At 55.0% G+C, this 27,842-nt stretch overlaps 6 protein-coding genes across 6 annotated transcripts; 5 read left to right on the forward strand and 1 right to left on the reverse strand.

The window, feature by feature from the left end:
- Window positions 1–4,349: 4,349 nt before the first annotated feature.
- On the forward strand, window positions 4,350–5,718 carry J7T55_013577 (guanine nucleotide-binding protein alpha-2 subunit; the record flags this gene model as incomplete). The annotated part of the gene is made up of 5 exons (XM_053141386.1): window positions 4,350–4,467; window positions 4,575–4,759; window positions 4,854–5,011; window positions 5,062–5,320; window positions 5,374–5,718. 5 exons carry the CDS (start codon window positions 4,350–4,352, stop codon window positions 5,716–5,718), a joined length of 1,065 nt encoding a protein of 354 aa, XP_052995917.1.
- Window positions 5,719–9,299: 3,581 nt separating this feature from the next.
- On the forward strand, window positions 9,300–12,301 carry J7T55_013578 (uncharacterized protein; the record flags this gene model as incomplete). The annotated part of the gene is made up of 8 exons (XM_053141387.1): window positions 9,300–9,600; window positions 9,686–9,768; window positions 9,831–9,994; window positions 10,102–10,136; window positions 10,293–10,381; window positions 10,432–10,535; window positions 10,670–10,879; window positions 10,930–12,301. 8 exons carry the CDS (start codon window positions 9,300–9,302, stop codon window positions 12,299–12,301), a joined length of 2,358 nt encoding a protein of 785 aa, XP_052995918.1.
- A 1,335-nt stretch (window positions 12,302–13,636) lies between these two features.
- J7T55_013579 (MatE family transporter) lies at window positions 13,637–15,234 on the forward strand (the record flags this gene model as incomplete). The annotated part of the gene is made up of 2 exons (XM_053141388.1): window positions 13,637–14,246; window positions 14,306–15,234. The coding sequence occupies 2 exons, from the start codon at window positions 13,637–13,639 to the stop codon at window positions 15,232–15,234; spliced, it is 1,539 nt and encodes a 512-aa protein (XP_052995919.1).
- Window positions 15,235–16,103: 869 nt separating this feature from the next.
- Window positions 16,104–18,515, forward strand: J7T55_013580 (vacuolar fusion protein ccz1; the record flags this gene model as incomplete). Its single annotated transcript, XM_053141389.1, has 1 exon — window positions 16,104–18,515. The coding sequence occupies one exon, from the start codon at window positions 16,104–16,106 to the stop codon at window positions 18,513–18,515; it is 2,412 nt and encodes an 803-aa protein (XP_052995920.1).
- A 549-nt stretch (window positions 18,516–19,064) lies between these two features.
- Window positions 19,065–19,322, reverse strand: J7T55_013581 (uncharacterized protein; the record flags this gene model as incomplete). The annotated part of the gene is made up of 1 exon (XM_053141390.1): window positions 19,065–19,322. One exon carries the CDS (start codon window positions 19,320–19,322, stop codon window positions 19,065–19,067), a length of 258 nt encoding a protein of 85 aa, XP_052995921.1.
- Window positions 19,323–20,704: 1,382 nt separating this feature from the next.
- J7T55_013582 (protein kinase-10) lies at window positions 20,705–23,145 on the forward strand (the record flags this gene model as incomplete). Its single annotated transcript, XM_053141391.1, has 3 exons — window positions 20,705–21,141; window positions 21,231–22,066; window positions 22,205–23,145. The coding sequence occupies 3 exons, from the start codon at window positions 20,705–20,707 to the stop codon at window positions 23,143–23,145; spliced, it is 2,214 nt and encodes a 737-aa protein (XP_052995922.1).
- Between the last annotated feature and the right edge of the window lie 4,697 nt (window positions 23,146–27,842).

Below are 27,842 nucleotides of genomic sequence, written 5' to 3' on the forward strand. Positions count from 1 at the left end.
GTGAAGGGAGTAGCGGCCTAAGTGTATCTCCAGGGCATCTCGATGTGCTACAACAGCTGACGGGATCGACTTAGTGGTCCACCACATTGCGACCAACTAGCCAGGGAGCGTGTTGATGGAGGCGATTTCCGATTCACAGGATGATCCTTATGATAAGCGAGGTTGAGCTTTGGCCCCAGGCAACTTGCGCTCTGAAGAGCATCCTTCTGTGAGCAATGTGAGACATAGAAACGCCTCATTTCGAGCACGTTCTGAAGGCCATCGATCTTCTCCAGCCTGTATTTTTCAAGCGTCAAGAAGTGCCCACCACCGGGCTGCGCAAATTCGATCTCGCCCGGTGAGAGGCCAAATTTTCCAGCGATGAAGGTATCCCGCAAAATCGTGGATCGTGAGCCGTGGCCCGCCGAAAATCAACATGGCAAAGGCACTTCTGCTCAGTTTGCTAAGCATTGAATGCTTAGCGTGGGGGCGAATGGGCGAAGGAATCGAAATGTCTGAGGTGCAGTCCTTGCCAGTGGTCTCTGATTACCTTAAACAACGGGACATTATTGACGATGTGGCGCTCTTGGAACACAATAGCTTCCATGAGCGTGTGCACCGCCATTGCATGGCTTAGGGGCCAAGGTCTCCAGGGGCTAGGTCCGATACTCCATTGGGAAATACCGACATAGCAACCACACGTGACTGTAACCACCTGTAAAGTGGTGGGAGAACATTCGCCCAGCAGGATGGCAGCAGTGCCGGTTGCGATGTAATGAACATCCCACCGGATGATGTTCCTGGAGGCGTTGTTCCTCGCAATTCGAAGTTGAAGCCCAACCGTCACTGAGATGCCGGGGCTACTCCACCATACGGCACGTGTTTAAGCAATTACCAGGTGGTCTGCTGGGTTGTTGTTATTAAAGTGCTGACGGCGCCCAATTGCTCAGCCTTGTGCTTCCGTTTCCGGAAAATCGCCCGGGCTGAAATTTCGTTCCTGGGCGTGGTGCTTGCGAGGCATCGAGGGAAAAGACTGTAGTTTGGGGGGTTTGGGAACCAGGAGAAGGTGCGGATCGGCAAACGATGTGACGTCCTAATTCCGGGAATATAAGTGGAAGTGCCGGACGAACAGGTGTGGGCGGATGCTGAAAGTCGCTCGCAGCCATGCTGAGCCATGTTACCCGCCAGCCCGCCCGGGGAAGTTCGCGTGCCTCTCGAGGTGGTCAGGGCAGCTGGCCGGAGAGGCTTTCCGGTCGCTGACGACATGACGATCCCGAATTCCCATGACGGATGAGGCACGACAAAGAAAGCGCACAGTCACTTGAAGTATGCCTTGGCTCCCTGTGAACCCTGAAAGGCCAAGCTACCCGACCTCGAGCCTTCAAAACGACTGCCCTAGTCGCTAGTTCGTGAGCAAACCAAGCTTCCTAGTAGTGCTAATCAAGGAGGGGGCGACGGCATGTTACCACTACTACTACGCCGATTATTTCCCCGAAAGAGGTCGGCAGGGACCAACACGGCCTCGATGCCCTTGAGCTGGCTTTGAGGTTCTCCTCACTTCAACAGCAGCCGAGGGCGAATGTCTTTGTGCTGTGCAAGCTGGACTTGCGTCCAAGAAAGAGCGGGCTGGAGCCATGTGGAAGGGTTTGGGGTGTTGGCTGTCGGTCCCGTCCAGGCACGAGAACACGCGATATGGAATAAAGCATCGCCATGGAACCCATGCAACGGCCCTGTGCTGGCCTGCTGGCCGGCCCTTTGGGTTGCCACGAGCCAACGTGCCAGCGTGCCGGGGGTGAATTCCCAAGGAGGTTTCAGGACCCGGCCATTGACTAATCACGTCTCTCCATTTGCGGCGGGCCCTGAAGGTCGAATCCCCGTCCCCGCCGGCCCATTGAGACGCTGCTTCGTACCGTGTACATTGCGGCGTGGGTTCTCCACTGTCAGGCTATTTCGGTTGCCTCATTGCCTCAAAAAGAAGACTTTTAGAGACGGAAAGGGGCGGCGGGCTCCCAGTGGCTGGCTCCTACACGCGGCGTGACAGTTTTTCCCCTTCCTTTTCTTCTCTTTTCTTTTTTTCTCCGTTGGCCGTTGTAATCTTATTAAGCGAGCAGCAGGAGAATATAGGGCAAAAAAGCAATGCAGGTAAGTCTCCCTCGCATTGCACACGTTGTTTGGGCGATTCTGTAACGTGAGATCTAGCCTGGAAGGATGCCTGCTCGCTGGGCAATATGCCGAATGTGTGGCTGACCCAGACACGGGGTCGGCGAACGATATTAGCATGACATAGCACCCGTCTCTCTTTGTTTCTCATATTTTCCAGATATACGGTACAGTGTACACCACCGGGCCCCAGCTCCCAGCTTCCCAGCTCCCAGCTCCCAGTTCCCAGCTCCCAGCTCCCAGTTCCCAGCTCCCAGGCCAAGGCCCTCTCCGAGCGCCTGTCAAATGTCACTGCTGATCGGTCGGGCGCGTGCCGGCAATCTTACCAGGCCACTACAGATCTGGAGATGGGGACGCTCAGACGGCCGTGTCTTCCAAGGGCATCCCGTCCAGCCTGGGCCCGACAAGCGGACTGACTGGTCGCCCAGAGTTTGTAGGCTCCAGCTTGGGAAGCTTTTAAAGACTACGAAACGCCCCAAGCTCCGAGCAAGGGCGAGCCTAAGTAGCATTGGCAATAACCGGGCTCGGCCAGCGCTACTAACAATTTGGAAGCAACGTATGTTGTGACCTACGTATATACTGTAATATACTGTACTGTATGTACGACCCTAGCCATGCGACCCCGACGCCCACGCCCATCCAGCCGGCTGTGATCGGCCATGCAACCAAGGTCACGACGACGACCGGTGAGGGGATGCTCTGAGCCAGAAACAGGAAACGGATGGGGGGTGGCATCTCATGTCAGCCGTGGTTAATTAGTCAAGACAGCGCCTGAGCAGCGCCTGAGCGGCGAGATTCGCCAGTCCTCATCAGCAGCGACATGTCGTGCACCCCTCCCAAGGCAAAATACTACCGATTGTGTATGTGTGTAAGCAAGCGAGGGTAGCAGGCCTGGCAGGGTAGCAGGCAGTCTGGGTACCTCCGTGTAATGGTAATGATCGCGCAGCAACGCCCGCAAGGATGCGGGGGGAGGAAAGGGCGCGCAAAACCGCAGACCCAAGACCCCAGACTGCAACCTTCATGCGCTTCTTTGGTACCGAGGTACCGGCTCGCTCCCCTGCTGGCAAACCGCCGCCGCATGTACCATGTACTGAGCTGGCTTCCCTGGTCCCACTACCACCCATCAGTGCCCGTCAGCTCTTGTACCCGCTACCTCGCAGCGCCACGGCGATGGGGCGACGGGTGGGACGGGGCACCTGGCTCTTCCCAGCAACGTGCATGCAGCGTCTCTTTTGGCCCAGGGTGGGTGAAAGAGAGAGCGAGAGGGCAGCCTGTCTCTACGCAGTACGCAGGAGGAGAGTAAGCTTGAACAGCGACCACGGCAGTGGCAGTGGCAGTGGCAGCAGCAGCACCATCACCACCAAAAAGGCGAGGGCAAGGTCGCTAAGAAATGAGGCCCGATTGAAGAGTGGGTAACAAATCCCTAATGAAGATCCTTTGGCCATTCTGCTGGTACTGTAGTAGCCGAATAGCTCCGTCCAAACGCTCTAACATCCCCTTTGTTGCAACCTTCTCATTTCACTTCCTCCGCCTTCCATTCCACCCCACACACAGACCTCGACTGCTGCTGCTCTGCATTTGCCTGCGCAGCATCCGGACCCTTTCTGCAGCACCAGCACCAGAGGGCCAGCGCCGGGCATAGTCATCAAGGTGTGTTTGCCCTACAGTACACTGTTTGGCTGGACTGGGTCTCTCTTCTCCCGACCATACCCTGCTGTACTTCTTCTCCTCATGATACACGATACCCGACACATCCTTCGACGCCCCAGATCCTCGCCCTCGAGATACGCACAGTCAGACGGACAGAGACAAGACTCACCGACCGGCTGGCCGTCGATGCTGATTACCGCTGCTCTGTCATAGTTCCTGATTCGTGTCCGGTCCTAATACAGAAGAAGTCGCTTCCACTGCTATCTGAGCTTGGACCCGCCGCTGCAGCTGGCGCTTTCGAACCTCCACCCTCATCTTCCTAACAGCCTCCCCAGCCCAGCGAGGGAACATCCCCTTAATCTGCTTGTCTCTTCCCTCCTACCGTCCTCATCGACGACAATCCGCCCTCCAATTCTCACGAGGACAATCCTCACAACTCCTGCAGTCCTTCCGCATCGGGGCTGTTCCCATCTCCGCCCTGGCTGCAGTCACGGCACATCTGTAAAAAGGAGCTCCATATTCTTCCCGGGCGTACATACCCTGTCAGGGCACACGACACCATGTGCTTCGGGAGGCGAAACAAAGATGAGGCCGATGCGACACGGTCGCGCGAGCTGGACAAGATCCTCAAGGCGGACGAGAAGAGGATGCAAAAGGAGGTCAAATTACTTTTGCTCGGTATGGCTGCACCTCGCCCCTCCCGCCTTTCCCGCCCTTCCAGGCCACTCGGGTCCCAATTCGGGCCAACCATCGACGACGCTAATTGATCAACGCTGTGTTCACAGGTGCCGGAGAGTCCGGAAAATCAACCGTGTTGAAACAGATGAAACTCATCTACGCCACGGGATTCAGCAAGAACGAGAAGCTAGAATGGAAGCCCGTCGTCTTCAACAACATCGTCCAGTCATTCCGCCTGATCTACGATGCCATGACCGAGCTGAACATCGCCTTCGAGCAACCCGAGAGCGAGGTACGTTTTTCACAGCCCACCGGGTGACGATCATCCCAACCCCCCCCCCCCCCCTCTGCGGAGCCCTGCTGGATTGGACTGACATCCAAATTAGAAATACATGGAGCAAGTATTGGTGGACCACGAGCTTAGCCCGAACGATCACTTCCCGACCGAGTTCCTCGAACCGATTAAGAATCTCTGGACCGACGAGGGCGTGAAGAAGGCTATCGCCAAGGGTAACGAGTATGCACTTCACGACAATCTAGAATAGTAAGTAGACACCGTGCGATCTATGGAAAGGGCACGGCTGATCTTCGAAGCTTCTGCGACGACCTCGAACGATTCTGGGACAAGAATTATGTTCCGACCGACCAGGATCTCCTGCGATCACGGCTACGGACGACGGGTATAACCGAGACTGTGTTCGATCTCGGCCAACTGACATATCGCATGTTCGACGTTGGCGGCCAGCGGTCAGAGCGAAAGAAGTGGATACACTGTTTCGAGAACGTCAACTGCCTGTTGTTCCTGGTTGCGATCTCCGGTTATGACCAATGTCTTGTGGAAGACAAGGATGGCGTAAGTAATCTTAATTCCGAAACGAAGAGCTGACGTGCTAACTTGATCAAAAGAACCAAATGAACGAGGCTCTGATGCTGTGGGAGTCAATCGCAAACTCACACTGGTTCCTCAAGTCAGCGCTGATTCTGTTCCTCAACAAGATGGATCTGTTCAAGGAGAAGCTGGCGAAAAGCCCCATCACCCAGCACGGATTTACGGACTACCACGGACAACCCGATGACTGGAAGCAAGCGAGCAAGTACTTCATGGACAAGTTCCGCGCACTCAACCGGAATCCCGAGAAGGAAATTTACGGTCACTTCACGAACGCCACAGACACGAACCTCCTTAAGATTACGATGGGATCTGTCCAGGACATGATCATACAACGGAACTTGAAGCAGCTGATCCTTTGAAATTGAGCGCGGTCCGACGAGCTTGGGAGTCACCAGGCTCTCGCGAGTTTCCTTTCACGGGACATATCCTCCCCCCAGGAATCTGCAGAGCCTGGAGACATTCATTGCGCGCGAATCTCTCACGAATCGCAGTCGATCAGCGCCGCTGTTTTATGATAGGCCGCCCAGCGGCCACACGAAGTACACATGACGACGTTGACGGTTTTCACGAGCTTCCCGTCACGAGGTTTCTCTGACCTGGGAACATGGTGTTTTGGGCCCAACGTCGCATTGCCTCACCAACACTAGTATACTTAACGAAACGCCCAGCTGCAAGCACACAACGATGCGCAAGCAGGGCAAGCCACCCCCTGTTTCCCGACAGGACGGGGCAGAGAGACGTTCACTTCCGTTGTCGCCCCAATATCACATGGCCAGAACCGATTGGTTAGAAAGCTCGATTAAGCATTTTTCGGAGCATTGTGCATATGGGGAGTGATCTTGAGTGATAAGATCATATGGGACAAGTTTTGGGGTGCATTTCGTCCGGCACTTGGCCGTTCAGAGCAGAGCGGTGGAACGTTGGAAATTGAAAGGGTTTTACGAACGGCATTTTGGACATCAAGCCCGGCCGTGAGCAGTTGAGGTTGGACATTAGTCACTGCCGAGCCAGGGACGAGGGCCTGGACACATATATAATACGTTACTTGAATTTTTCAGATACCCGACACTTAACATACTTTGTATCTTCGTCCGATTTAACTTATCTTTGTTGGCGCTCTAGAGCCATTGGAAGGTTACCTCTGAGGAAGAAGCACTCGACGAGCGAATTCGGGATGAGAGACTCAGACTATGTGCACTTGTCAGTTGACTGGTGCAGGCGAGGTCTGTGGTGACACTGACAGTGATCAGCCTGAATATCACGCCCTTTGCAAAGCTGCAACCTTACTCCGAGCTTCCACCACGATTGGAGCGTGCATGCAGTAGGCTGCATCCTTCTACATGTACTGTACAGTCAGTGCTGGGCGCTATCGGCAGCCGTGGCTCAGTGCGCGCTGCCCTCCCCCCTTCTACCTTGTATTCTCCCACCTCCCAAGGCTGAATGGCTGGGCTTCCTGTCTTCACACCGATGTTCTATTTTTATTCGACTAGTTGTGATCTGTCAGGCGGGACGGCATGCCAGGTTTCCTGTCTGGGTTTGGTGTCCTGTCCGCGCCGCATTTGATGGAATAAGAACTTTGACCTCTCACCTGTCGCTGCCGCTGCGGTTGGGCGTTGTCACTCTCACATGTGTACTTTGTGACATGTTGTCCAGACCTTGTTTCTGCGTGCTCATTGGCAGACGGACATCACGTCCGTCGTCCACACATGCTGAAAACGTGCGCTCACCTCAGCATGCACCCCGGAACGAAGAGTACGTATTCCTCCTGTGGACACCCTCCTCGCTCGCTCTTTTGGGGTCGGGTTTTGAGACCTCTTATCACCGGTACAGTCTACAATGACCATATCTGGTAGCGAGAGGTTCTAGAAGGAATTTCAGCCGGACATATGCCCGATTTTGCCCCAAGACCAGTAATACGAGGAACTATTGGGCAGTGAGTGTGGAAGGTGTCTACGACCTAGAAAGACATGGAAATCAGCTAGCCAAAGCCACAGTGCCCGAGTAAAGGCTGCAAGGTGAAGTAAAGGGTTTTTCTTGCCGGTGTGTGTCAGGGCTCAAGGACCGAAATAAGAGGGGTGGTGGAGCCAAATGAAAGAGAGCTTTTCAATGACACGTCCACAGCAGTGGCCTCCGTATAGCTGACCAACTCCAGCAATCCATGGGTCTGACTGGCACCCTTCGAGCGAAATCTGTTAAATAGAATTTATGGGACTTCCCATTACGGAAGGTAGATATCGACGCTTTGCAGGAAAACATATATATACTCCGACAGACTGCAGCTAAGAAATAATCGGGACATAATTATGTTAGCTGAAGAAATTATGTAAGACACCGGGGACACTATCGAGAGTTCAACGTAGGTTGAAAAATTACAGCTATGTAATATACGTGGCAGCCTTGTGCGGAAAGTCGACAGCTTCTGTGAGCTCGCCTGCCAAGTCACTACCATCGTGACGGCCACTTCGATTTGTTTCCTCGGCTGTCTTTTAGCTGGCACTATATCAACCTCATCAGCAGCCTGCAGCCATGAGGAAGTTTCACAGTTTTGAATTAAAGAGTGGCCGATTAATGCCGATCATCTGTTCAATGTCATGTCTCCGAGTCGTCATCTGGTGAACAAATCGACGTCAACATACTCATCCTCTAAGGCTGCACATTCCCAGTTTAAATCGAGATGATGAATTGATCAATACATGCCTCCAAACACAGGAACCCTGATATTTGCACCTAACTTCATTTCAATACGGTCAGTGAGCTCAAGCGGATATGTCTGTGTCTCTAAGATGGCTCATGATGGTGACGTTGATACGTGAGTGTCTAGGTGATGTCTGAAGACGCAACAAAGCTCCTCTAGAAGATCGCGATTTCTTCTTTCACATGTCATAAATGAAGCTTATCACATGGTCGTATTATTTGTGTTTGTATGGCATTCCATGGTTGTAACATGGTTCCCTTTCTCGTCGGGTCCGTCCCGGTGTTCTGGGAGCCACCCGCAGAGGCGGGCCGATGCCGTGGCAGGTTCAGGGCCCATGCGAGAGTTGTGTTACTTGTGGGACAAGTCAAGCCACATATGCCAGGTCCGGGTGTTCGCATCTAATGTTGTATTCCATTCAACGTGGTTATAAGGTCTGTTCTCGAGGTGAATTCGTCCTCGCGTCCGTCGTATCGTCCATTGCTGGTGCTGGGGCGGTGGGTTTTGAGAGACATTTTGGACCTGGGCTTCCGGCTGTAAGACGCGCGAAAGGTGGGTTTCTCGTGAGATTTTCTTTTCTTTTTTCTTATTGAGAATATCGTTAAAGATCCGCATCGCCGTGTTTTCCAGAAAGATCACACATAGGTTTTGGGTTTTGCAATCACGGGCACGTTCATCCAAACCATATTTAAGCTCGTGGAGCCACTGCGGAGATGCACGGGTAGGACAGGGGTTCTCCAGGTGAAGACGCCAATGGAAAACCACCTGGGCAGCTTGGAGGCCGGGGGTGGGCCTGGCAGCGAATGCGGGTGTCGCATTGGCAGCTCTGAGTTGTGCCCTGTCGATCGCGCGGTAGCGTCGCTCGTAGCAACAGGAGGAGCGACACCCCTCGAACTTAGAATCTCGTGTTGATATTAGCAAACCGCGCGAGTTTCATTTCGCTTTTTATCCGGCCTCATCTTCATCCTGTTCAATCAAGCACGCAGATCGTTGAACAAGTCCATCAACCAAATTGCGCAACTTACACTGCATTGTTTACATGTTGAAGGTTCCGAGGTCGCCTTGGGCTTTGTTTACCTCGATTTCCTTGTTGACGTCAGGAAGACAGTCGCAGCATAGCAGGCTCGCAAACGGAACATGAGACCGCCCGACCCCGCAATCGACTTCGACGGCCTTTCCTGAGGACATTACGAACGCCAACAACCCAACTGCTTCAGCATGTCCGATTCTACGACTTACCATCCCGTCATGGCTGACACCGCAGGCAAGCAAGGCGCGACGGCGACGGCGGCCTCTTCCAGTCGCCCCGGACTTTGGACCAGGATCACCAACCGCTTTCCGTTCCTCCAGCGCAAACGGGGCGTCGCTATCGTGGTGATAGCGATTCTTGTAATCATTGGTGGAGGTCTTGCTGGCTTGGCTGCCTTGCGCAACCGATCAGGATCCTCCTCTGGCAACGCAGGCTCTGGGGGTGGGACTGGAAATAACCCAAATGCTGTCCAGAGCGACACCTACTTCTATGGACAATCCCCGGCCGTGGAGCCCTCACGTGAGTACCCCTGGACGGTGAAAGAGTGCTACATGTCTTTCATTGCAAAGGAGTTGCGTCTCGCTGACAACTCATGTGGACGCAGCCAATATTAGTGGAATTGGGACTTGGGCCAATTCTCTCTCACGGGCACAGGCGATGGTTTCAAACATGACCCTGGATGAAAAGGTGAATCTCCATCCCTCGCCTGACGTGTCTGTACACCTACTCATGCCTCCTGCTATGTACAGATCAGTTTGACAGCAGGGTCGAGTAGCGATACGGGATGCGTCGGCTACTTGAACCCGATCGAGCGCCTGCAGTTTCCTGGCATGTGCTTTCAAGATGCAGGCCAGGGAGTCAGAGCCACTGACTTTGTGTCGGCATGGCCTGCTGGCATTCACATGGGCGCGAGGTATGGAGAACTCTCTTCTGCGTAGGGAAAACACTTTGCAGTATCCTACATCTTGTGACCTAATTTGTGTATGACTTTCTCAAGGATAAGGCTGACAGAAACCACAGTTGGAACCGAAACTTGTCGCGAGAGCGAGCCCTTGGTATGGGCGGCGAGTTTCGAACCAAGGGAGCCAACGTCTTTCTTGGGCCTGTCGTGAGCCCTTTGGGACGAACAGTAACTAGTGGTAGAAACTGGGAAGGTAATGGAGTTCGCAAACCTCACATAAGAATCCAATTTGCTAATTTTACATTCCCAGGCATCTCAGCAGACCCTTACCTGTCCGGTGCCTTAGTATTCGAGACGGTCCAAGGAGTTCAGTCAGCCGGCGTTATTACATCTACAAAGGTATTTTAGGATTTTCCAGCCTCGCGCCGTCGTTTCTGATGTCTCTCTAGCATTTTATTGCCAACGAACAAGAGGCTCATCGAATGCCAAATGGAGGCGTGCAATCAGTATCTTCCAATATTGACGACCAGACAATGCATGAACTCTACCTGTGGTAAGCAGCATTTCCCGCGACCAGAGCGCGCATACTGAGTTCGACAGGCCATTTCAAGACGCCATTCACGCTGGCAGTGCGAATATTATGTGTTCATACCAGCGGATCAACAACTCTTACGGTTGTGCCAACAGCTATACCCTGAACGGGCTCTTGAAGACAGAGCTAGGCTTTCAGGGCTTTGTCGTTTCGGATTGGAACGCCCAGTACACAGGAGTTGCAACCTCTTTGGCCGGACTTGATGTCGCAATGCCCAACGCTGGCGTCTATTGGGGACCGAAGCTAAAACAAGCTGTCACGAATGGGAGTTTGGCTGAATCAAGGATCGACGATCAAGTCACACGGTGAGTTGACTAAAGCACACTTTTCATGATAATTCACTGACCAAGCCAAGTCTCCTGGCATCGTGGTACCAGTTGGGCCAAGATCAAGGCTTCCCTACCCCTGGAGTAGGAATACCGCAGAACCTCGCTGAGCCGCACACAATCGTAGACGCTCGAAACTCCTCTTTCAAGTCAACACTGTTTGATGGAGCAGTGGAAGGACACGTCCTCGTAAAGAATACAAAGAACACTCTACCGTTGAACAAGCCGAGGATGCTCTCTGTTTTTGGCTACTCTGCCACTCAGCCTGGCCAATACAACATCGAACCTCCTGGAGGAACCGTATGGACTTTTGGTGCTGAGGCTGCCGACCCTCTCAGCGTTCTTCAAGGCTTCCTCGGAAATCTGACATACCCTTATGATCAGATCGCTCCAAATGGCACATTATTTTGCGGTGGCGGATCAGGAGCAAATTCAGCATCGTTGGGCAATTCGCCTATGGACTCCCTCCAACAGCAAGCCAATAGTGACGACACAGCCCTCTTCTGGGATTTCAGGTCGGCTACCCCTAAGGTGAATGGCGCCTCGGATGCCTGCTTAGTGTTTGGGAATGCGTGGGCGAGCGAAGGCTCTGATCGGCCGGGCCTTTACGACAACTACACTGATGGCCTGATTAAGCACGTTGCTTCCACATGCAACAATACCATCGTCGTCTTCCACAATGCAGGTGTAAGACTTGTCGACCAATTCGTGGACAACGAGAACGTTACAGCTCTCATTTTTGCCCACCTTCCAGGCCAGGAATCTGGGCGCGCCCTGGTGTCTCTGCTGTACGGGCAGTCCAATGCGTGGGGGAAGCTACCCTATACAGTGGCGAAAAATGAGTCTGACTACGGCGAGCTGTTGCACCCAGCCAAGGCAGAGGGCGACTTCGAGCTCTTCCCACAGGCGAACTTCACCGAGGGTGTCTACATTGATTACCGGCATTTTGACGCCAATAACATCGAGCCCCGATACGAGTTCGGGTATGGTTTGTCATATACGACTTTCGCGTATGCGAACCTTGTTATAAACCAAAACTCCACCTCGAACACAACCGAATACCCCAGCGGTCCTATCGAGGTGGGTGGCCAGTCCGACCTTTGGGACAACCTGGTGTCTATCACAACTGAAATCCAGAACACGGGGACTGTCAACGGGACTGAGGTTCCTCAGCTGTATGTTCAGACGCCAGGGACGAATAGACCTCGGGTGCTGCGAGGCTTCGATAAGCCGCTGCTCAATCAGGGGCAGACTGTCACGGTCTCGTTTGGCCTCACGCGCCGGGATCTGAGTGTGTGGGACACGACAGCCCAGAAGTGGCTGCTCCAGAGAGGGCAGTACACTGTCTTCGTGGGCTCGAGTAGCCGAAATCTGCCGCTGAACGGGACATTCAACTTCTGAAAGAGCCAATCGAGGTGAAACATGGTCGATTTTGCGCATAGAAAATTAAAAATTGGCGTTTGGCGTGACGGACATCCCTGGGGGAGGTAATTTGCTGGCTTCGAGCTAAGTTTGGATGGACTTTAGATAGCTAATCTTCTGGCTGGCTCATGGCGAGGGTCATGACATTGATTCTGGATGCTTTTAATGAGTAAGGCTCTGCAGAGGCAAGCAGGGCCGTCCTGTGCATAGATTGAAGAGGTCGTCCATAGTACAAGAATTCAAGTGGTAATATCCACACCGCTCAGTTTGTCTTATGTTTATCGACGACATTTCCGAAATGGGTGCCATGGCTCGATGGTGTGCAGGGATTTGGGATCATACAGACCTTCGACGTCATCACACGCGGGACATAGTTCCAACGGCCTCTCTGCCCCTCCTACTTGCTCTCGCGAACTAGCTGGCAAATAAGCCTCATCTTCGTCCAAACTCCCAGCAGGTACAGCATTTCATCGCCGGGCCCTATCTTGAACCCAATCTATCTGGCGCCCCTGAGTTGGGTGTGCAGATTCGTTGACTCGGAGTGCCCAGCCGAGATGCACACTGCAAGGCTTACACCGCAACTGGTGCCTCTTGTTGATATAAAGCTGACTCTCGCCGTGCATCCAACGAAGACTAATCGTCGGATGCTAGCCGCCATGGCTTAGCCACAACGGCCAGACACGGCGAAACGGCTGGCGAAGATGGCGGCGGCGGCGGCAGCGCCGGTCTAGGAGCCCCCCTAGTCTGCTGCACCGGCACTTGTACCACCGCTTGTCGGATCTCTGGCCGTTATGTGATGCATTCGACAAATGCCAGGGCCGCCGTCATTTCAATGCATACCTATCTGGACTATCTCCCCCTCATCGCGGGTAAGTAGCTTGCCCGTCACTGGCCAGACGCCCTTTTGCCTCTTCAACTGGCGCAAGCAGACCTGTGTGGGCTCTTCTTATCTTGCCAGTGGTCCTGCTTGTCAGCAACCAGTGCTATCATGATTTCCCTACGTGGGTCCTGCTCGTCACTGACATCGACTATCTTGGTCATGGCAATGCTGAAAAGAGCCTTGTTCACTCAATTTAACCCCTCCTTCGCACTCGTGTTTTCAATGCGTCTCAATTCCTCGCTTTCTCTATAACTTGCCTGCTTAAGATCTTGGAATTGGCACCATTGGGACAGGTCGTGGACACAATATTCACGGAATAACGTCCAATGCCCCTCAATCGTTTCCCTGCGTGCCCGAGAATCATAGTCTAGACAAATTTAGACTGCAGACCTCAGCGACAAGATACACCCCGGGCATAGAGACTATTATACAATATGCCAAGCGGGTCGTCTTCCGAGACGGTGACCCCGACCGAGAGTCTACCCACAGAGACCTCGGCGCTTCTCCCAAAACCCTCGTCCACTGACCCGGCAGAGACAGATGTCGCTGCCGAGACGGTGAAGCCCGGCCTCCCACCATGGCGGTCATGGCTGTCCGAGATATGGCTGCTGACCAAGGCGTCGGTCCCGGTGATTTTGGCGTACATGCTGCAGAACTCGCTGCAGACAATATCAGTCCTCGTCGTCGGCCGTCTGTCCCCAGAGGCGCTGGCCACCGCTGCCTTCTCTTACATGTTCGCCATGTCGACGGCATGGCTCATCGCGCTGGGTGGCACCACAGCGCTGGACACTCTGGCGTCCAGCAGTTTTACGGGGTCAACCAACAAGCATGACCTGGGTATCCTCCTGCAGAGGGGCCTCTTCGTGCTGTCGCTTTTCTACGTTATCGTTGCGGTGATTTGGTCTTTCTCCGAGCACATCTTCCGTGCCCTGGGGCAGGAGGAGTACATCTGCGTGCAGAGTGCTATGTTCCTGCGCTGCCTGATCCCAGGTGGGTTGGGATATGTATGGTTTGAAGCAATGAAGAAATATCTTCAGGCACAAGGTGAGTGGTAAAGCCATGCGCTTCTTGGTCCACTGCATCGTTGGAGCTAACCCGGTTAGAAATCTACCGCCCTGGCACCTACGTTCTGATTATCACTTCCCCCCTCAATGCCTTGCTGAACTATCTCTTCGTTCACGTCCTCGGCATTGGCCTCTACGGCGCGCCAATCGCCACAGGCATATCCTACTGGCTGTCCTTCCTCCTGCTCGTGGCCTACACGGTCTTTGTCAAGGGCCACGAGTGCTGGGGAGGCCTCGCACCGCGCAAAGCGCTCCAGCACCTGGGGCCATTCGCACGGCTCGCGGCCCTGGGCGTCGTCCACGTCGGCACCGAGTGGTGGGCGTTCGAGATCGTCGCCCTCGCGGCCGGGCGGCTGGGGACGATCCCGCTCGCGGCGCAGAGCGTCATCATGACGGCGGACCAGGTCATCAATACGGTGCCCTTCGGGCTCGGCGTCGCCGCCTCGGCGCGCATCGGCAACCTCCTCGGCGCTGCGAGGCCGGCCGACACGCGGCGCGCCGCCCACTGCGCCGCCGTCCTCAGCACGATTCTGGGAGCGCTCATCCTCGCCGTTCTCATGGGGACCAAGGACGTCTTCGGCCGGATCTTCAACGACGACGACAGGGTCGTCGAGCTGGTCTCGGAGGTGATGCCGTTCGTGGCCCTGTTCCAGATCGCGGACGGGCTGAACGGCTCGTGTGGCGGCGTCCTCAGGGGGATGGGCCGGCAGTGGGTTGGCGCGTTGGTAAACATTGTTAGTTACTACTGCGGTGCGCTGCCCGGTGGAATTTACCTTGCCTTCCACGGCTGGGGCCTCGCAGGTCTCTGGATTGGGCAGTGTGTTGCGTTGTACTTGGTGGGCATACTAGAGTGGGTTATTGTTGGTATGAGCAACTGGGAAAAGGAGGTCAAGAGGGCCAGCGACAGGTTAGAGGCCGGGGGAGTCGGCACCCGCAGAGATCAAGACGAAGACGACGGTGGTGCTTGAATGAGAAGAAAAGAAGAGACGTGAGAGAGAAGTGTGCTCATGATTACTTTTGCGACCAAAATGGGGTTTAGGAAAAACCTGCAGAGAGAAAAGTCGGATAGAAAAAGATATCTTAGACCAGGCGTTGACCTTGGAGGGAAAATGCCCATTTTCGCACTTTTCATTACGTTGGCAAGCTCAACACTGTCATATCGAGGCCTCTTTCTGACATTCTGCCTTGCATCTTGATGTTTCCCAGGTCTCCCTTAGGCGGTGTACAGTGTGTCCAGATCTTGTTTCTGTCGACGGTCTGAGACAAAGCACACAGGAGACCTAGTGCCCATGGGATCATGGCCCAAGGGATCATGGGGGTACAGAGGGAGCGCTGTTACCAGTAGTTCCGACTACTGCATGAAATCGAGATGGTGAACCCGAGTCGATGGTAACATGATGTGACAAGCGCAAGTGAGTTTGTGAAGCGGGCGACCACGATCATGGCTATCGAATCTGTGAACGGGATCGATGTGGTGCCTGGGTCAATGTTCCCGGACGTCAGCGGGGCCGAGAGCCATTCTGGACCACCCCCTGTGGTGGGGACCACACCCTGGCCAGTGTGACGCCATTAGCGGCCCTACTGAAATCGTAGGGAAGTCGGTTCTGCCACGCGGTTACAACTCAAAAACTCGAGGCTGAATTGGGACCTTGACTTCTTTATACTCTCCTCATGGATGCACCAACTCCAAGTTGACAACTGCTGCTTCTGTAGTCAAGCCTACAGTGCAGACCAGACCTAGAGTTCTGGGAGCCGTCTCTTCACCCCCAAGCCTAGACTTGCATGCTCATGTATCTTTTGAAGACGGTCCAGGCTCATTGTATTGCACCCCCTTCAGATGGCGGCCTCGACTGCTGCGGACTCACCGGCAGTGATAATACCTGCCCAGGTCGGCTTCCTGGCCATTTTCAACCCCAGCCTGGGTAACACAGACGAGACTCTTGACGACCAGATCGTCTACTATGCGTCCGTGGACACCCAGACTCAAAAACGGAAACGTCATCGAAAAGCACGCCCCACCGAGAATGTGTCCCAGGCGGAGCGCAACGAGAGGCTGAGGCAAATTGGCCTCGCCCAGGGCATGGTTAGCTTCAGCAAGGACTTTTCAGACGACCAGGCCGTAGACTCGATTGAAACGGAGAAGACGAGGGTAGTTCTCCACGAGTTGGAGCCTGGCTGGTGGATCTTGGCCAGTATTGACTTGACGCGCCTACCACTTCCGCCACCGAAGTCTGCGAAAAAGCAAGGCGACGCTGTAGGTTCTGCGGAGGAGCAGTATGAACACTCCTCGCGAGAGGTCAAACCCGCGACCCTGCTGCTCCAGGACATGCTCAGGGCGCACTCTGTCTTTTTGCTTCATCACGATTCTTCTCTGAGTTCATTGTTCATGAGGCTCAAAAGGGCCAAATTCACAGCAACTCTGTCGCGGTATTGGGACCTATTTCTCTCTACTTGGAACGTTTTGCTTCATGGAAACCCTGTCCAGAACATCTTTGGGGGCATCAAAATTGCTGCCAGTGGCGAGTTGGGCATAGGAGTCGGCGAGGAAGAGCGCGGAAGCGGCGAGCGAGAGGTTCTTGAGGGCTTTGTTGAGAGGACAGAAGGACTTGTCGATATCATCGTGTCCAAGTTTGGCGACAACAAGCCCGAGGAATCTCCCAAATCATGGGAGAGAACGAAACAAGGTCAGCAACCCTCCCCGCAATGGTTGGGTGCTACGAAGGAGCCCGGAGCCGAGGACGGCGCGGTATTCTTGGGAGTGGGATCTCTGTCCAGAAATTCCGTACGCGACATTACGCATTGGGTGGAAGACATATACACGTGGGGTGAAGATGCGTATGGAGTTCTCGACAGTCCGAAAGCCAACCGCCGATCAAGGAGGGAGTCCCGCGTGTCGGAAGAACGTCCGAGGAAGTCTACCTCAGAACGGCCTATGCAGCCACCTCCGAGTCTTATAAACCCCAAACGGCGCTCGAAACCTGCAGTCGCCAGTCCTCCACCTCAACAACGTAACGCGCCAGCGGGCTCTAAGGCAAGTTCGGAGACGCCATCTGCCGCGGCTGAAGAGGAAACCGGCGGGATTGAGAAATACATGGACTACCTGAAGCTGGGCTACGGCAAGTACTGGAGCCTCGGAGGAGATTCTGAAAGCAAGGATGGGACCAAGGACAGCCCAAGCTCCCCGGCAAGCCAGCCTTCTAAGGGTGATGACTCTGTTGGACACTTTCTCATCGGTCTTACGGGCGAGGTCGAGGAAGGCTGGGTTACTGATCCCGAGCAAAGGCGATTAGCGGACCGCCCTTGGGATGGAGACTCAAACCCACGTACTGTCCTCAGGACAGTGACTGTGGAACTGGAGACTAATGTTTCCGAGAAATCAGAAACATACATGTCAAAAGTTCTCGGCAGTCATGACACTGAGCTCTCCTCTACAGACGCTGCGACAGGCACATCGTTCGACAATCAGGACAGAAACAAAACTCACAAGCTTCGCGTGGTGGTCTACGTCATCAAGCCATTCATCTTCACATTCTTGTTCGAGCTCCGGACAGAGTCGCTGGCTTTTGAGTCGCTCTACCGCTCATTACATCACCAGATCTCACCGCTGCGGAAGGCACTCGGGAACTCGACAGCTTACAGGCCGGAGAAACCGAGTGCAGGTAGCGCGTCCGCGGCGATCTATGATCTTGTGTGGGACCCGAAGGACAAGACTGTGCATTCTACGATACCCAACATCCCTGACGCGGCAGAGATGTATAGCAGTGGAGACCAGCCGCCCTGGTCGCGCGTTGAAGCACTGAACACGCACATGCAGATCCTAAACTTATACAAGGCAACCAGGGCCGATCTGTCCGAGCTGGAGCGGACGGGCAAGACCAGCCGTGGCTGGTGGATCGTCTGGAGCCGTATCCTGGAGAGGAAGCCGGAGGCATCGTCGTCATTTGAATTCGACAGAGCATCTTCCAAGGATTCTGACAGCAGGGATGAGGAGAGCAATGAAGGCACAAGTGACGAGGCGACACACTCGTCGTCACAGACATCGACTGTCAAGGAGCTGCCGCTCATGTCTGTCAGCAAGGAGATCTTCCTCATCAGAAAGGCTAGTGACCACGCCGGGCACGGTAGGAGCGTGAGCCTCACCGGGGTTGCGGCCGGCGGGGGCTGGGCGGATGGGGCGAGTCGGCTGGCGCAAGGGATCGGCGTTGATACCAGGAAGTATATCGAAGGGTTGCTCAGCATGAACCGGTAAACAGCACAATGGGGATTTTGAGCGTCTGATCGGCGTTTGCGGGGCAGTGACCTACGTACGCAATTATCATCACCGATGATTTGGAAGCATACCAATGGATGGCTACGGGTTGGAACGGGCCCGTCTTGGTGACGGATATATGGGCTCCCATTGATTTAGCAATACGCGGGAAAACCTCGCGACATGGAAAATGTGGAAGCCTCTGTGTATCAGTTGTCGTGGATATAGCTGACGAAGTAAACCTTATGCGCAATGCCTTTAAAGATGACAATATTCCTTGCATCGGTACCGAGCAAGGCGGGCTTGAAAAGCCCGAGCCCAATTATCGGACGGGACTACTGGGCTTACCACCTGTCGAAGAGATACAATCAATTCGCAAGTTTGTGCTGACGTGTCGCCCCGCCTCTGTATAACAGAAGAGACGCTGCGGCATGTCCAGATGGCTGACCAGACAGGCTGGTCACAAGGCAGGACAGCAGCATGCACTGTCACTCGGCACGGGCCGAGGGGAAGGGGAGGGAAAAGATCGATTCGGTCACTCACCCGTCGTCAACGGAGGGCGGACAGGCCAAGAGCATCCGAGCCCGTCCAAACCGCCGAAGGGTGGTCGATCGTGAGGACTCTCTGGGGCTGAGGCACCCGACCATCCGAGGGTCCGGCGCGCTCACTCGCTGCTTGGTGCCGATCGGTAGGCGGTGGGTTGTCCACGTCTAGCAGGAGGTACGACGACATTATGCAGAGCCTGGCCATGCTACCCCCCATCTGCTGGTGAGACTCTCTGTCCTGTTGGCTGTGATGAACGACCATGTCGACTCTCTTGCGCAGCTCGCCACGACGGGTGAGGTGTCTGCCTCGCCTGCGCCACGACTCGATATTCGCAGCATGATGCAACCCTGCAGGCTGGATTGCGACGCATCTAAACTGGTTGACCGAATGTTACTGGTTTTGTAATATGATACGGTGCAGTAGAGACTCGCGGACAGAGCTACAGGTAGATCGATGCATTGATCAACTGTGAGGAGGATATTTGCTGGCCGGACTTGTCTGCACCTGATATAGCACCAGCTGATATAGTAATGGGCCGCCCCTTCAAGAATGAATAATTGTTCCAACAGATACTTATAATACTCCAAGTGTTTGCTGCCCTCGTCGTCGACACTTCTTTTCTTGCTCTTCAATGAGGTAACGATTTGATAGCTACAGTACCACTTTATGACATCGGCCTGTGGTCCTGAGTCTTGGTTAGCCCCTCCACTCCAGCCCGCCTTCCCAGGAACGGTACTGCACCTCCCTGGTCGTCTGCCCCGCATTCTCCTCCGGATGTGCAGGGAGCGTCATCATCTGCCCCTACCACTAGACAGTACGGTGCCACCAGCAGCAATCCGTCATTTGTGACGGACGGTGGTGACAGGACAAATCAATAATAGCCTAGGACGCAACCACAACGGCCACAACCAAAACCACAACCACCTTCATATCTTGCTTGGCCTATGATCAGAGGAGCAAGGTTGAGAGACGAGCGTGGCCATCACCCTGGCCACTGACTGGTGCTTTCTCCCACATAGTGAGTCATGCCCCAGCTGGACCAGTCCTGCTTCCCGGCAGGTTGAGATTGGGATGAGATGGTGGTGGTGTCAGTGTCGGTGTCAGTTTGTCTGTCTACCCACTAGGCTGACTTTCTATGTAGATTGTGGTCCAGGTGCACATTTCCTGACCACAGCAGGCATGTGATATCAATCAATCAACCAACAAAGCAAGGAAACAGGCAGGCAGGCACATCAATTAATCAATCAGTCAATCAATCAATCCACCCACCACAGTCACTATCACTGTCACTGCCACCAACTCTGGCTTTGGCTCTGACGCTGACACCCACTGCCGACAAAAAACACACACAGACACAAGCGGACAGGCCCAGCCTCCAGCCCTCCCGAGGTCTTCTGTCCCTGCTTCTGTGCAGCTTATTAGGTGGGCCTCGTTTAGGACATCAGGCACCCTTGTCAGCGATCCCACCCTTTCCCCATCCCCCCTCCACCCAAACTTGGCCACAGCCAACAGGAAACTGGCACCACAATTTACGACTCGAGTGCCGTGTGTACTGCGCTGCGCTGCCACTTGTTAACAGTACCACAGTACTGTCTGCTGCTGCTACTGTTGCTGCTGCTCCTGTCAGAGAGGCCACAAAAGAAATGGCTCCTCCGCGCCCCTCCTACGCCATCGACGACGGGGAACTCTCCATCTCCCTAAGCTCCTCCCAGATGCGACGAGGCAGCCGCATCAATGTCAACAGCCCCCTCAAGACCCCCGACAACACCAATCCCGCTCACCAAGACTTCGTCGACCCCCAGAAGCCCTCCTCCAACATGGCCTCCGCGGCCACGGCGACTGCGGGGCCCATCCCTGATAAGGTCAGGACAGACCAGCGCATCGGCCAGTACAACATCGTCAAGACACTCGGCGAGGGCTCCTTCGGCAAGGTCAAGCTGGCCGTGCACCGGAGCACCGGCCAGCAGGTCGCCCTCAAGATCATCTCCCGCAAGAAGCTCATCAGCCGTGACATGGCCGGCCGCGTCGAGCGCGAGATTGAGTATCTGCAATTGCTGCGGCACCCACACATCATCAAGCTGTGAGTGGAGGACACCCCCCCTACCCCTGACGTCGACATCCTCCTTTGTCGCCTTTGCGATCGCGCCGCCTGCTGACCGTCGTAACCAGGTATACCGTGATCAAGACGTCCAACGAGATTATTATGGTACTCGAGTATGCCGGCGGAGAACTGTTCGACTACATCGTGCAACACGGCCGTATGGAGGAAGATGAGGCACGGCGTTTCTTCCAACAGATGCTCTGCGCCGTCGAATACTGCCACAGGCACAAGATTGTACACCGAGACCTCAAGCCCGAGAACCTGTTGCTGGACGACCAACTGAACGTCAAGATTGCCGACTTTGGTCTCAGCAACATCATGACGGACGGTAACTTCCTTAAGACGAGTTGTGGTAGTCCGAACTACGCTGCGCCAGAAGTGATTGGAGGCAAGCTTTATGCCGGTCCAGAGGTTGACGTATGGAGCTGTGGCGTTATCCTCTACGTGCTGTTGGTCGGCCGACTACCATTCGATGATGAGCACATCCCCAGCCTGTTCGCAAAGATCGCAAGAGGGACATATGCGGTGCCAAAGTGGATGAGCGCTGGTGCTGCCAGCATGATTAACCGGATGCTCCAAGTCAACCCGGTACAGCGTGCAACCATTCCCGAAATCCGACAGGACCCTTGGTTCATGAAGAACCTGCCCGAATATCTGGCGCCGCCAGTCGAGCCCTTCTACAACACCGGTATCGACCCTGACAAAGCCATCAAGCCTTCAGATATCGCCCCCAACGCCCCCACCAAGGTGCAAGAAAAGCTCCATAATGAAGTGACGGAGAAGATCTCCAAGACGATGGGCTACGGCAAGAAGGATGTCCAGGAAGCGCTCGAGGCTGCTGAGCCGTCTGCAATCAAGGATGCGTACATGATTGTGCGCGAGAACAAGCTGATGCAGGTTAATCGTAAGTGCCGCAGCACCCCCACAAATTTGGTTGTCCCCGCCCTTGCCTGGCTGGTCTTGTTTCCCAAGTATATGCTCTATTCCCATGGCTATACCGGCTTGCGCTTTGCTTGAAGCTGACCGCTGTTGTGCTTGCTAGCCCTGCTCGGAGAAAACAATCCTTATTTCCCATCGTCGCCACCGAGTGTTAATGAGGTTACTTCAGGCATGGAGTCGCTGAACACAGAGATGGACCGAGGCGCAAGCCCTCTTGCGAGTTCTGCGAGGTCGATCACATCCAACAGCACCACAGCTTCACCGCGGCCGTACGTGTCGAAGGTCGGTATCCTACCGAGTAGTCTGACCGCATATCATAAAGATTTTATGGAGCGGGAGAAGGCTGGCTTCGAGGACCCACCAGCACCTCCTGCTTTGCCAGAACCTGGTCATCCTCGGTCGGAGGACGAGCGCCAAGAGACATTGCGTCGGTTGAAGCCCCATGCCCGTAGTTCAGATTCTGCCAAAAGACCGCAAGGCATGACTCCTGTGAACCCTCCAAAGAAGCCGAAGGCAACTAGGTGGCAATTCGGCATTCGTTCGCGCAATGCGCCATGGGAGGCTTTGGGTGTCATCTATAAGTCACTCTCTAAATTGGGCTGCAGCTGGGTCCCAGATGAGGACTACGAAAAAGTTCATGGCTCCGAAGATGACCAAAACGGCGGCGAGTCACGATCTCACCGTCGCTCAGCAAGCAGCCGGTCGACTGACCCCACCAAGATCTACAAGCTCCCAGCGGACCCATGGCATCTCCAGGTGCGCTGGGAAACAGAAAAGCTGCGCAAGGGTCCGCACGTGCCTGAAGACATCGTGCAGGACCCCGCTGTCGTCAAAAACGGCGACGACGAATACCAGGTTGTGGCGATGCGCTTGGACATTCAAATCTACGAGATGGCAGAGCCGGGCTCGTATCTCGTTGACTTCAAATGTGACGGTTACGAGACGCCTGACGGCAGGATCCTGGAGGAGAAGCAGGTTACGAGCCCCTTCCCCTTCCTAGATCTCGCGGCAAGACTTATCATGCAACTGGCGGATGCGGAGTGAAGCAGGTAATTTTACGTTTCCTTGGGATAGGATACCGTGGGTGTATCCGGGGCTCTCAGCTCTGCGGTTGCATCTCGGATGCAGTTCTATGAAAGTCGCGCACACATCTGTTGCGCCTTGTGACTCAGACTGCCCAGAAGGGCAAGCCGAACTTCATACGTCGAGCATGAATCCAGACTTGCCGATGTTCGTCATTTGCAGCGGCTAGTCCAAGACAAATTGGTTTCTGTGTTTAGATTTGGAGGCACACTGGCAGGATTGATTGGAAGAGCGTTGGCGTTGGGGAAGCCTTGAGCTGAAGGGGATCAGCATGGGGGCGAAGCCAAGAATTGGCTCCGTACTACGGGACAAGCGTCGCGCCGGGGACACGCTTACGGGCCCGGGCTAACACGGGCTGAACACGGGCGCGGAGGCGCGTCTGCCTTGGGACGACGCGTCGTCTTCCCGCCGTGGCGGGCACGACTTCATCTCGGCCGGCGCGGTGTGGCAGCCATTATGCAAGAGTGCGGCGCCGGCTATTGGGTGGCGAGGCCCCGGAGGCTGGTTGGAAGGTTTTGCGTCATGCAAGAAGCCTGAGTGAGAAGCCTGGCTGCATATGCTAATTTGTATCGAGTATCTATTGCAATTGTAATGGCTGGCTTGTTTGCCACGACTGGGACCAGCATGCTGTCGGCTACCACCACAATCGCTTTCAATGCGAAAAGGAGGCTGCCCGCATATTCAGTCTAAATTATCATTGTGTCTGGTCAAATGACGGTGGCCTATGGTTCAAACTTTTTGATGTGGCAGAGCTCTCCGGATCGGAATCGAGGGAATGATTCGGTCATGCTGGGGGGCACTGACAAGACACTGTCTATTGCCCGAAGATACTCTCACCAGAGCATTGGGCTCAATGACTCCCCGACGAGAATGCGTGCCAAGACTCAAGTGCGAAGCTCCGTACACCGGCGGCAACAACACACTCTCGTGGTGTCACTCTCAGTCGCACCAATTTGTCATCTTGGGCCACGTTTTCCCCGTGCATTAGAGGTTTCGTCGTCATAACAACCACAACCATCATCATCGTTGTCAGCCTCGGCCCTTTGTGCATACCCGCCGCACGCGTGACCACCACCCACCTAATGCAGATAGACGTGGATACCTGTGAGATGAGAGACATTAAACAACGATGGGACCAAGACACGACCTCGGAACAGCTGCAGCGCCCCATCTGCGTGGGAACCTTCAATCTAACCCCTCGCTCTCGATCTCACGATACGGAGGGCCCAGTGCCTTCTTACTGGTAGCTATTTTTGATACGGATAGACGTGGACATACCTCGAGGAGTTGAGGAGGCTAGGATAACACGGCAGTATCCATTTGTTCCTCCCCCTCTCGTCTTCCCTAATGTCTCACGATACTAGTGCAAAGGAGAGGAGCAGGTGGTGCCCCTCTGGACCCCCTCTGCCCCTCTAGCTGGATCCGGAGCAGTGGTACGTTCGGAGCACAGGAGGACGTGGGTGGTGCTCTACGTGTGAGGGTCAAGTGCAAACCCGCCAATTCCTCGAGGACCCATTCCTCCTGCTTTCCCCTCGATCGCCTCAAAGTATCTCGCGATGTTGCGGAGCCCAACCCAGTGGCCCTGCCTTCCCTCGCGCCGATACCCACCACGTGATGGGACCAATGCATGTACTATGCAGTGTGTACATCCCATTGTACGGAGCAGAATCAACGTGGAAGCTTCTTCGACTCGGGCACAGGCACAGATCGAAGCCTGACCCCAGCCCGTGACTCTTACTCTCCTGACTCTCCGTCTCCGTCTCCGTCTATCTGGCGTGGCAGCCGTGGCCGTCTGTCTTTCCCCCCTTCTTTCTCTCTACCCGCCAGACTTCACCCCCCCTGCTCATCCTCCATCAGCGCACTTGTTCGAGTTGACGATAGTGTCATGTCATGATCCTCGGATCCACACTGGGCACCTCTGCTTTGCCTGGCGCGGCGGCCGATAAGCGACGTGGACAACTCGGCCTGGCAACTCGGCCTAACAACTCGGCACCGTCGCACTCGTGGTCCTGCCCGTCTTGCCGCCCGCCCACTGCCGCCGGCCATCTGGCCCCCCTCCCCCTCTTCTCCTCGTAGCAAAGACGATCAGTCCCCAGGGACGAGATATTCCCACCTCGGCGCAAGCTGGCGTGCCCACTCCCTGCTGGGTCAGTGCTGGGTCAGTAGCCGACGTGGACGCCTATCTGTTGGCAGGACAACTCTGCGGCACGGATAATATTTCCTTCGCGCGCCGGTCTGGACAGCTTGAACTGCCGCTCCTTTGCTGGCGATGGAGAAAGGACCCACTTTCTCGTCTCCCGGGTTCAGTAGATTGGAGGGAAGCCACGCAGCAGCACTGCTGGCACTCTACGGAGTCGGCGGACAAAAAATTGATTGATTGATCGGATTGATTGATTTACTGATTGCCAGATTGTCGAGGTCCGCAACCCCGTCCGATCCGCGCCCAGGGGGCCGGGGGAGGGGGTTGATGTGCGAGGGTTGCCGCTCGAGGCGGTGAAGATTTCATGATGCACCCGTCAGGGGTGGGAAATTCGCCGAGGGTCCCTCTCTGCTGCAGCAAAGCAGTCGGTACTTTCCTTTCTTTGGAAGCCCGTGGATAGGCATGGAAGGAAACGAACAAAAGGCGTTGGTCCCTTTTCTGACAGGTCCCACAGTCATGCCAGCTCAAGATGGAGACGCTGAGAGAAAGGGGAATAGATGGAGGGGGAAGGGGAGAGGGAGTTGTTTGCTCGCGGGCTTGGCTCGCGATCTACCTCGCGCCGCATCACCCCGTCTGTTGAACCAGCGCCGAGCCGATCGACTGGAGTCGGGGAATTGTCCAATTGATGACTCGGGGGATTCGTTGGTCGTCATTGTGTTGTCCAATTGCTTTGAGCGCCGACACTTTGGGCAGCACCGGCATGGTGTCACAACCTTCTCGTGCTGACACGTGACTGGGGAAAGCTGTGTCCGTGTATTCCGAGGACGATAGGTTCTGTCGTCTGAGCAGCCATCCCACCAACCAACCAGACTAGTCTACTGGAGCAATTGGTCTCGTCCTGCCTGCCTGCGTGTACAGCAAGGCAAGCTACGGAATACGGATGGAACCAGTCCAGCCTGAAGGCCTGGCCGCAGCGGCATTGCGCCACGGGCAGAACCATGTCAAGCTGATGGAGGGTGGCAGTCTAACAAAGGGTTCCTGCGCCCGCGTCCCAAAGTGGAAAGCAACGGCAAACACTAAGGGAACCTAGGAGAAATACGCAACCGCTAGCTTTCCATCTCGAAAATGCCTGACTGGGGCATGGCCCATAGTGTCTCCAGCCAGTGCCTGACGGCCCTGGTTGGGACAGGAGCATGGTCTCCGGTTGAAGAGGGTCTGCTGTGTATCCTCCTCGAGCCGCTGGTGATCCTGATATTTACCATGGACATAGTCTAGTAGATAGCGACACATAGCGTGGAGAGTCAAGAGGTCAGCAAGCCTATTCCCCCAAGATTCGGCACCCAAAATTTGACCTGTCTGAATTTGTTTCCCACAAGATGGCCCGTTTCGAAACCAAACCACAGATCCTGTGGACCCGGGCCGTCGAATAGGAGCCGGTTCTGGGAGCAAACCAGACCGCAAGAGAAACAGCAGAGAAACATCAGATGGGTACAGCACGCCAGCAGGGGTAGTGCGGTATCACCTCGCAGCAGATGTGGGGAGGAGGACAAGGTAGGGGACAAGGTACTGCGGACAGAATGCCAAGGATGCATGATGCAGTAAACTAGGTGACTAGATAGTACAGTAGTACAACAGGCAAGAAAATAATACCGCAGGAAGAGACGAGGGACAGCGGGACAACGCGGAGCCAGGCCGAAGCCTTGGGAAGGGGCAGGGAGGGTCCGCCTGGGCTGTCATCAGGGTTCATTGGCGATCCCCCGGAACTTCGCACACACAAGGTGGGCTTCTGGGTGATCCTATCGCGATTTGATGACGGGAATGTGATGGGCGCGTGGGGAAACGTGAAGCGTGGCAGACTGAGGTGAGGGCATTGATCGGATGAGGATTGCCTTCCTGGGTCCTGTGGATGGAGCGACAAGAAGAGCAGACTATCTACGCCTAGCACAGCCTGGCAGCCTGGCTGTTGGGTGACTGATCTTCTCGTGGAAAGGTGCGGCGTGGATAGTAGCAGATGGGGTTTTGGGGGTCGAGGGCGGGGGGGATCGTGGCATGATGGATGCCGTGTCGCTTGCTTGCAGTGCTTGCCTACTGGCACGAGGACGAGGTCGGCTGTGGCAGGCTGGCTGGCAGCTTGTGGATGGGGTGATGGGGTGGTGGTCAGTCAGTCTGGCAGTCTGGCTCGCCTTGCCACTCTGGCGGTTTGGTTGGCTGGGTCCTGTCTCCCGTCCCCTCCCAATCGAATTCTCAACCTTCCATCCCCATTATTGTCCATTCGAATTGGATTGGACTGGACTGGACTGCATTGGACTGGATTCGGAATCGACTGGACCCTCTCGTCCTCCCATCTCCTGTTGTCTGCCACATCTGCCCTCCTCCTCTACTGTACTGCAGCCTTGTTTCTTGCGCCATAGGACCATTGAGGAGCTTCCCGACATCCTCAACGTCATGCAATTACTCGACAACCAGGGTGTTGGCAGTAGCATTCAATGCCGCCATTGTACACGACGTGAAGTCAAAT

The sequence above is a fragment of the Diaporthe amygdali genome (assembly GCF_026229845.1).
Source record: "Diaporthe amygdali strain CAA958 chromosome Unknown NODE_8_length_1307975_cov_65_857355, whole genome shotgun sequence".
Classification (NCBI taxonomy): Eukaryota; Fungi; Ascomycota; class Sordariomycetes; order Diaporthales; family Diaporthaceae; genus Diaporthe; species Diaporthe amygdali.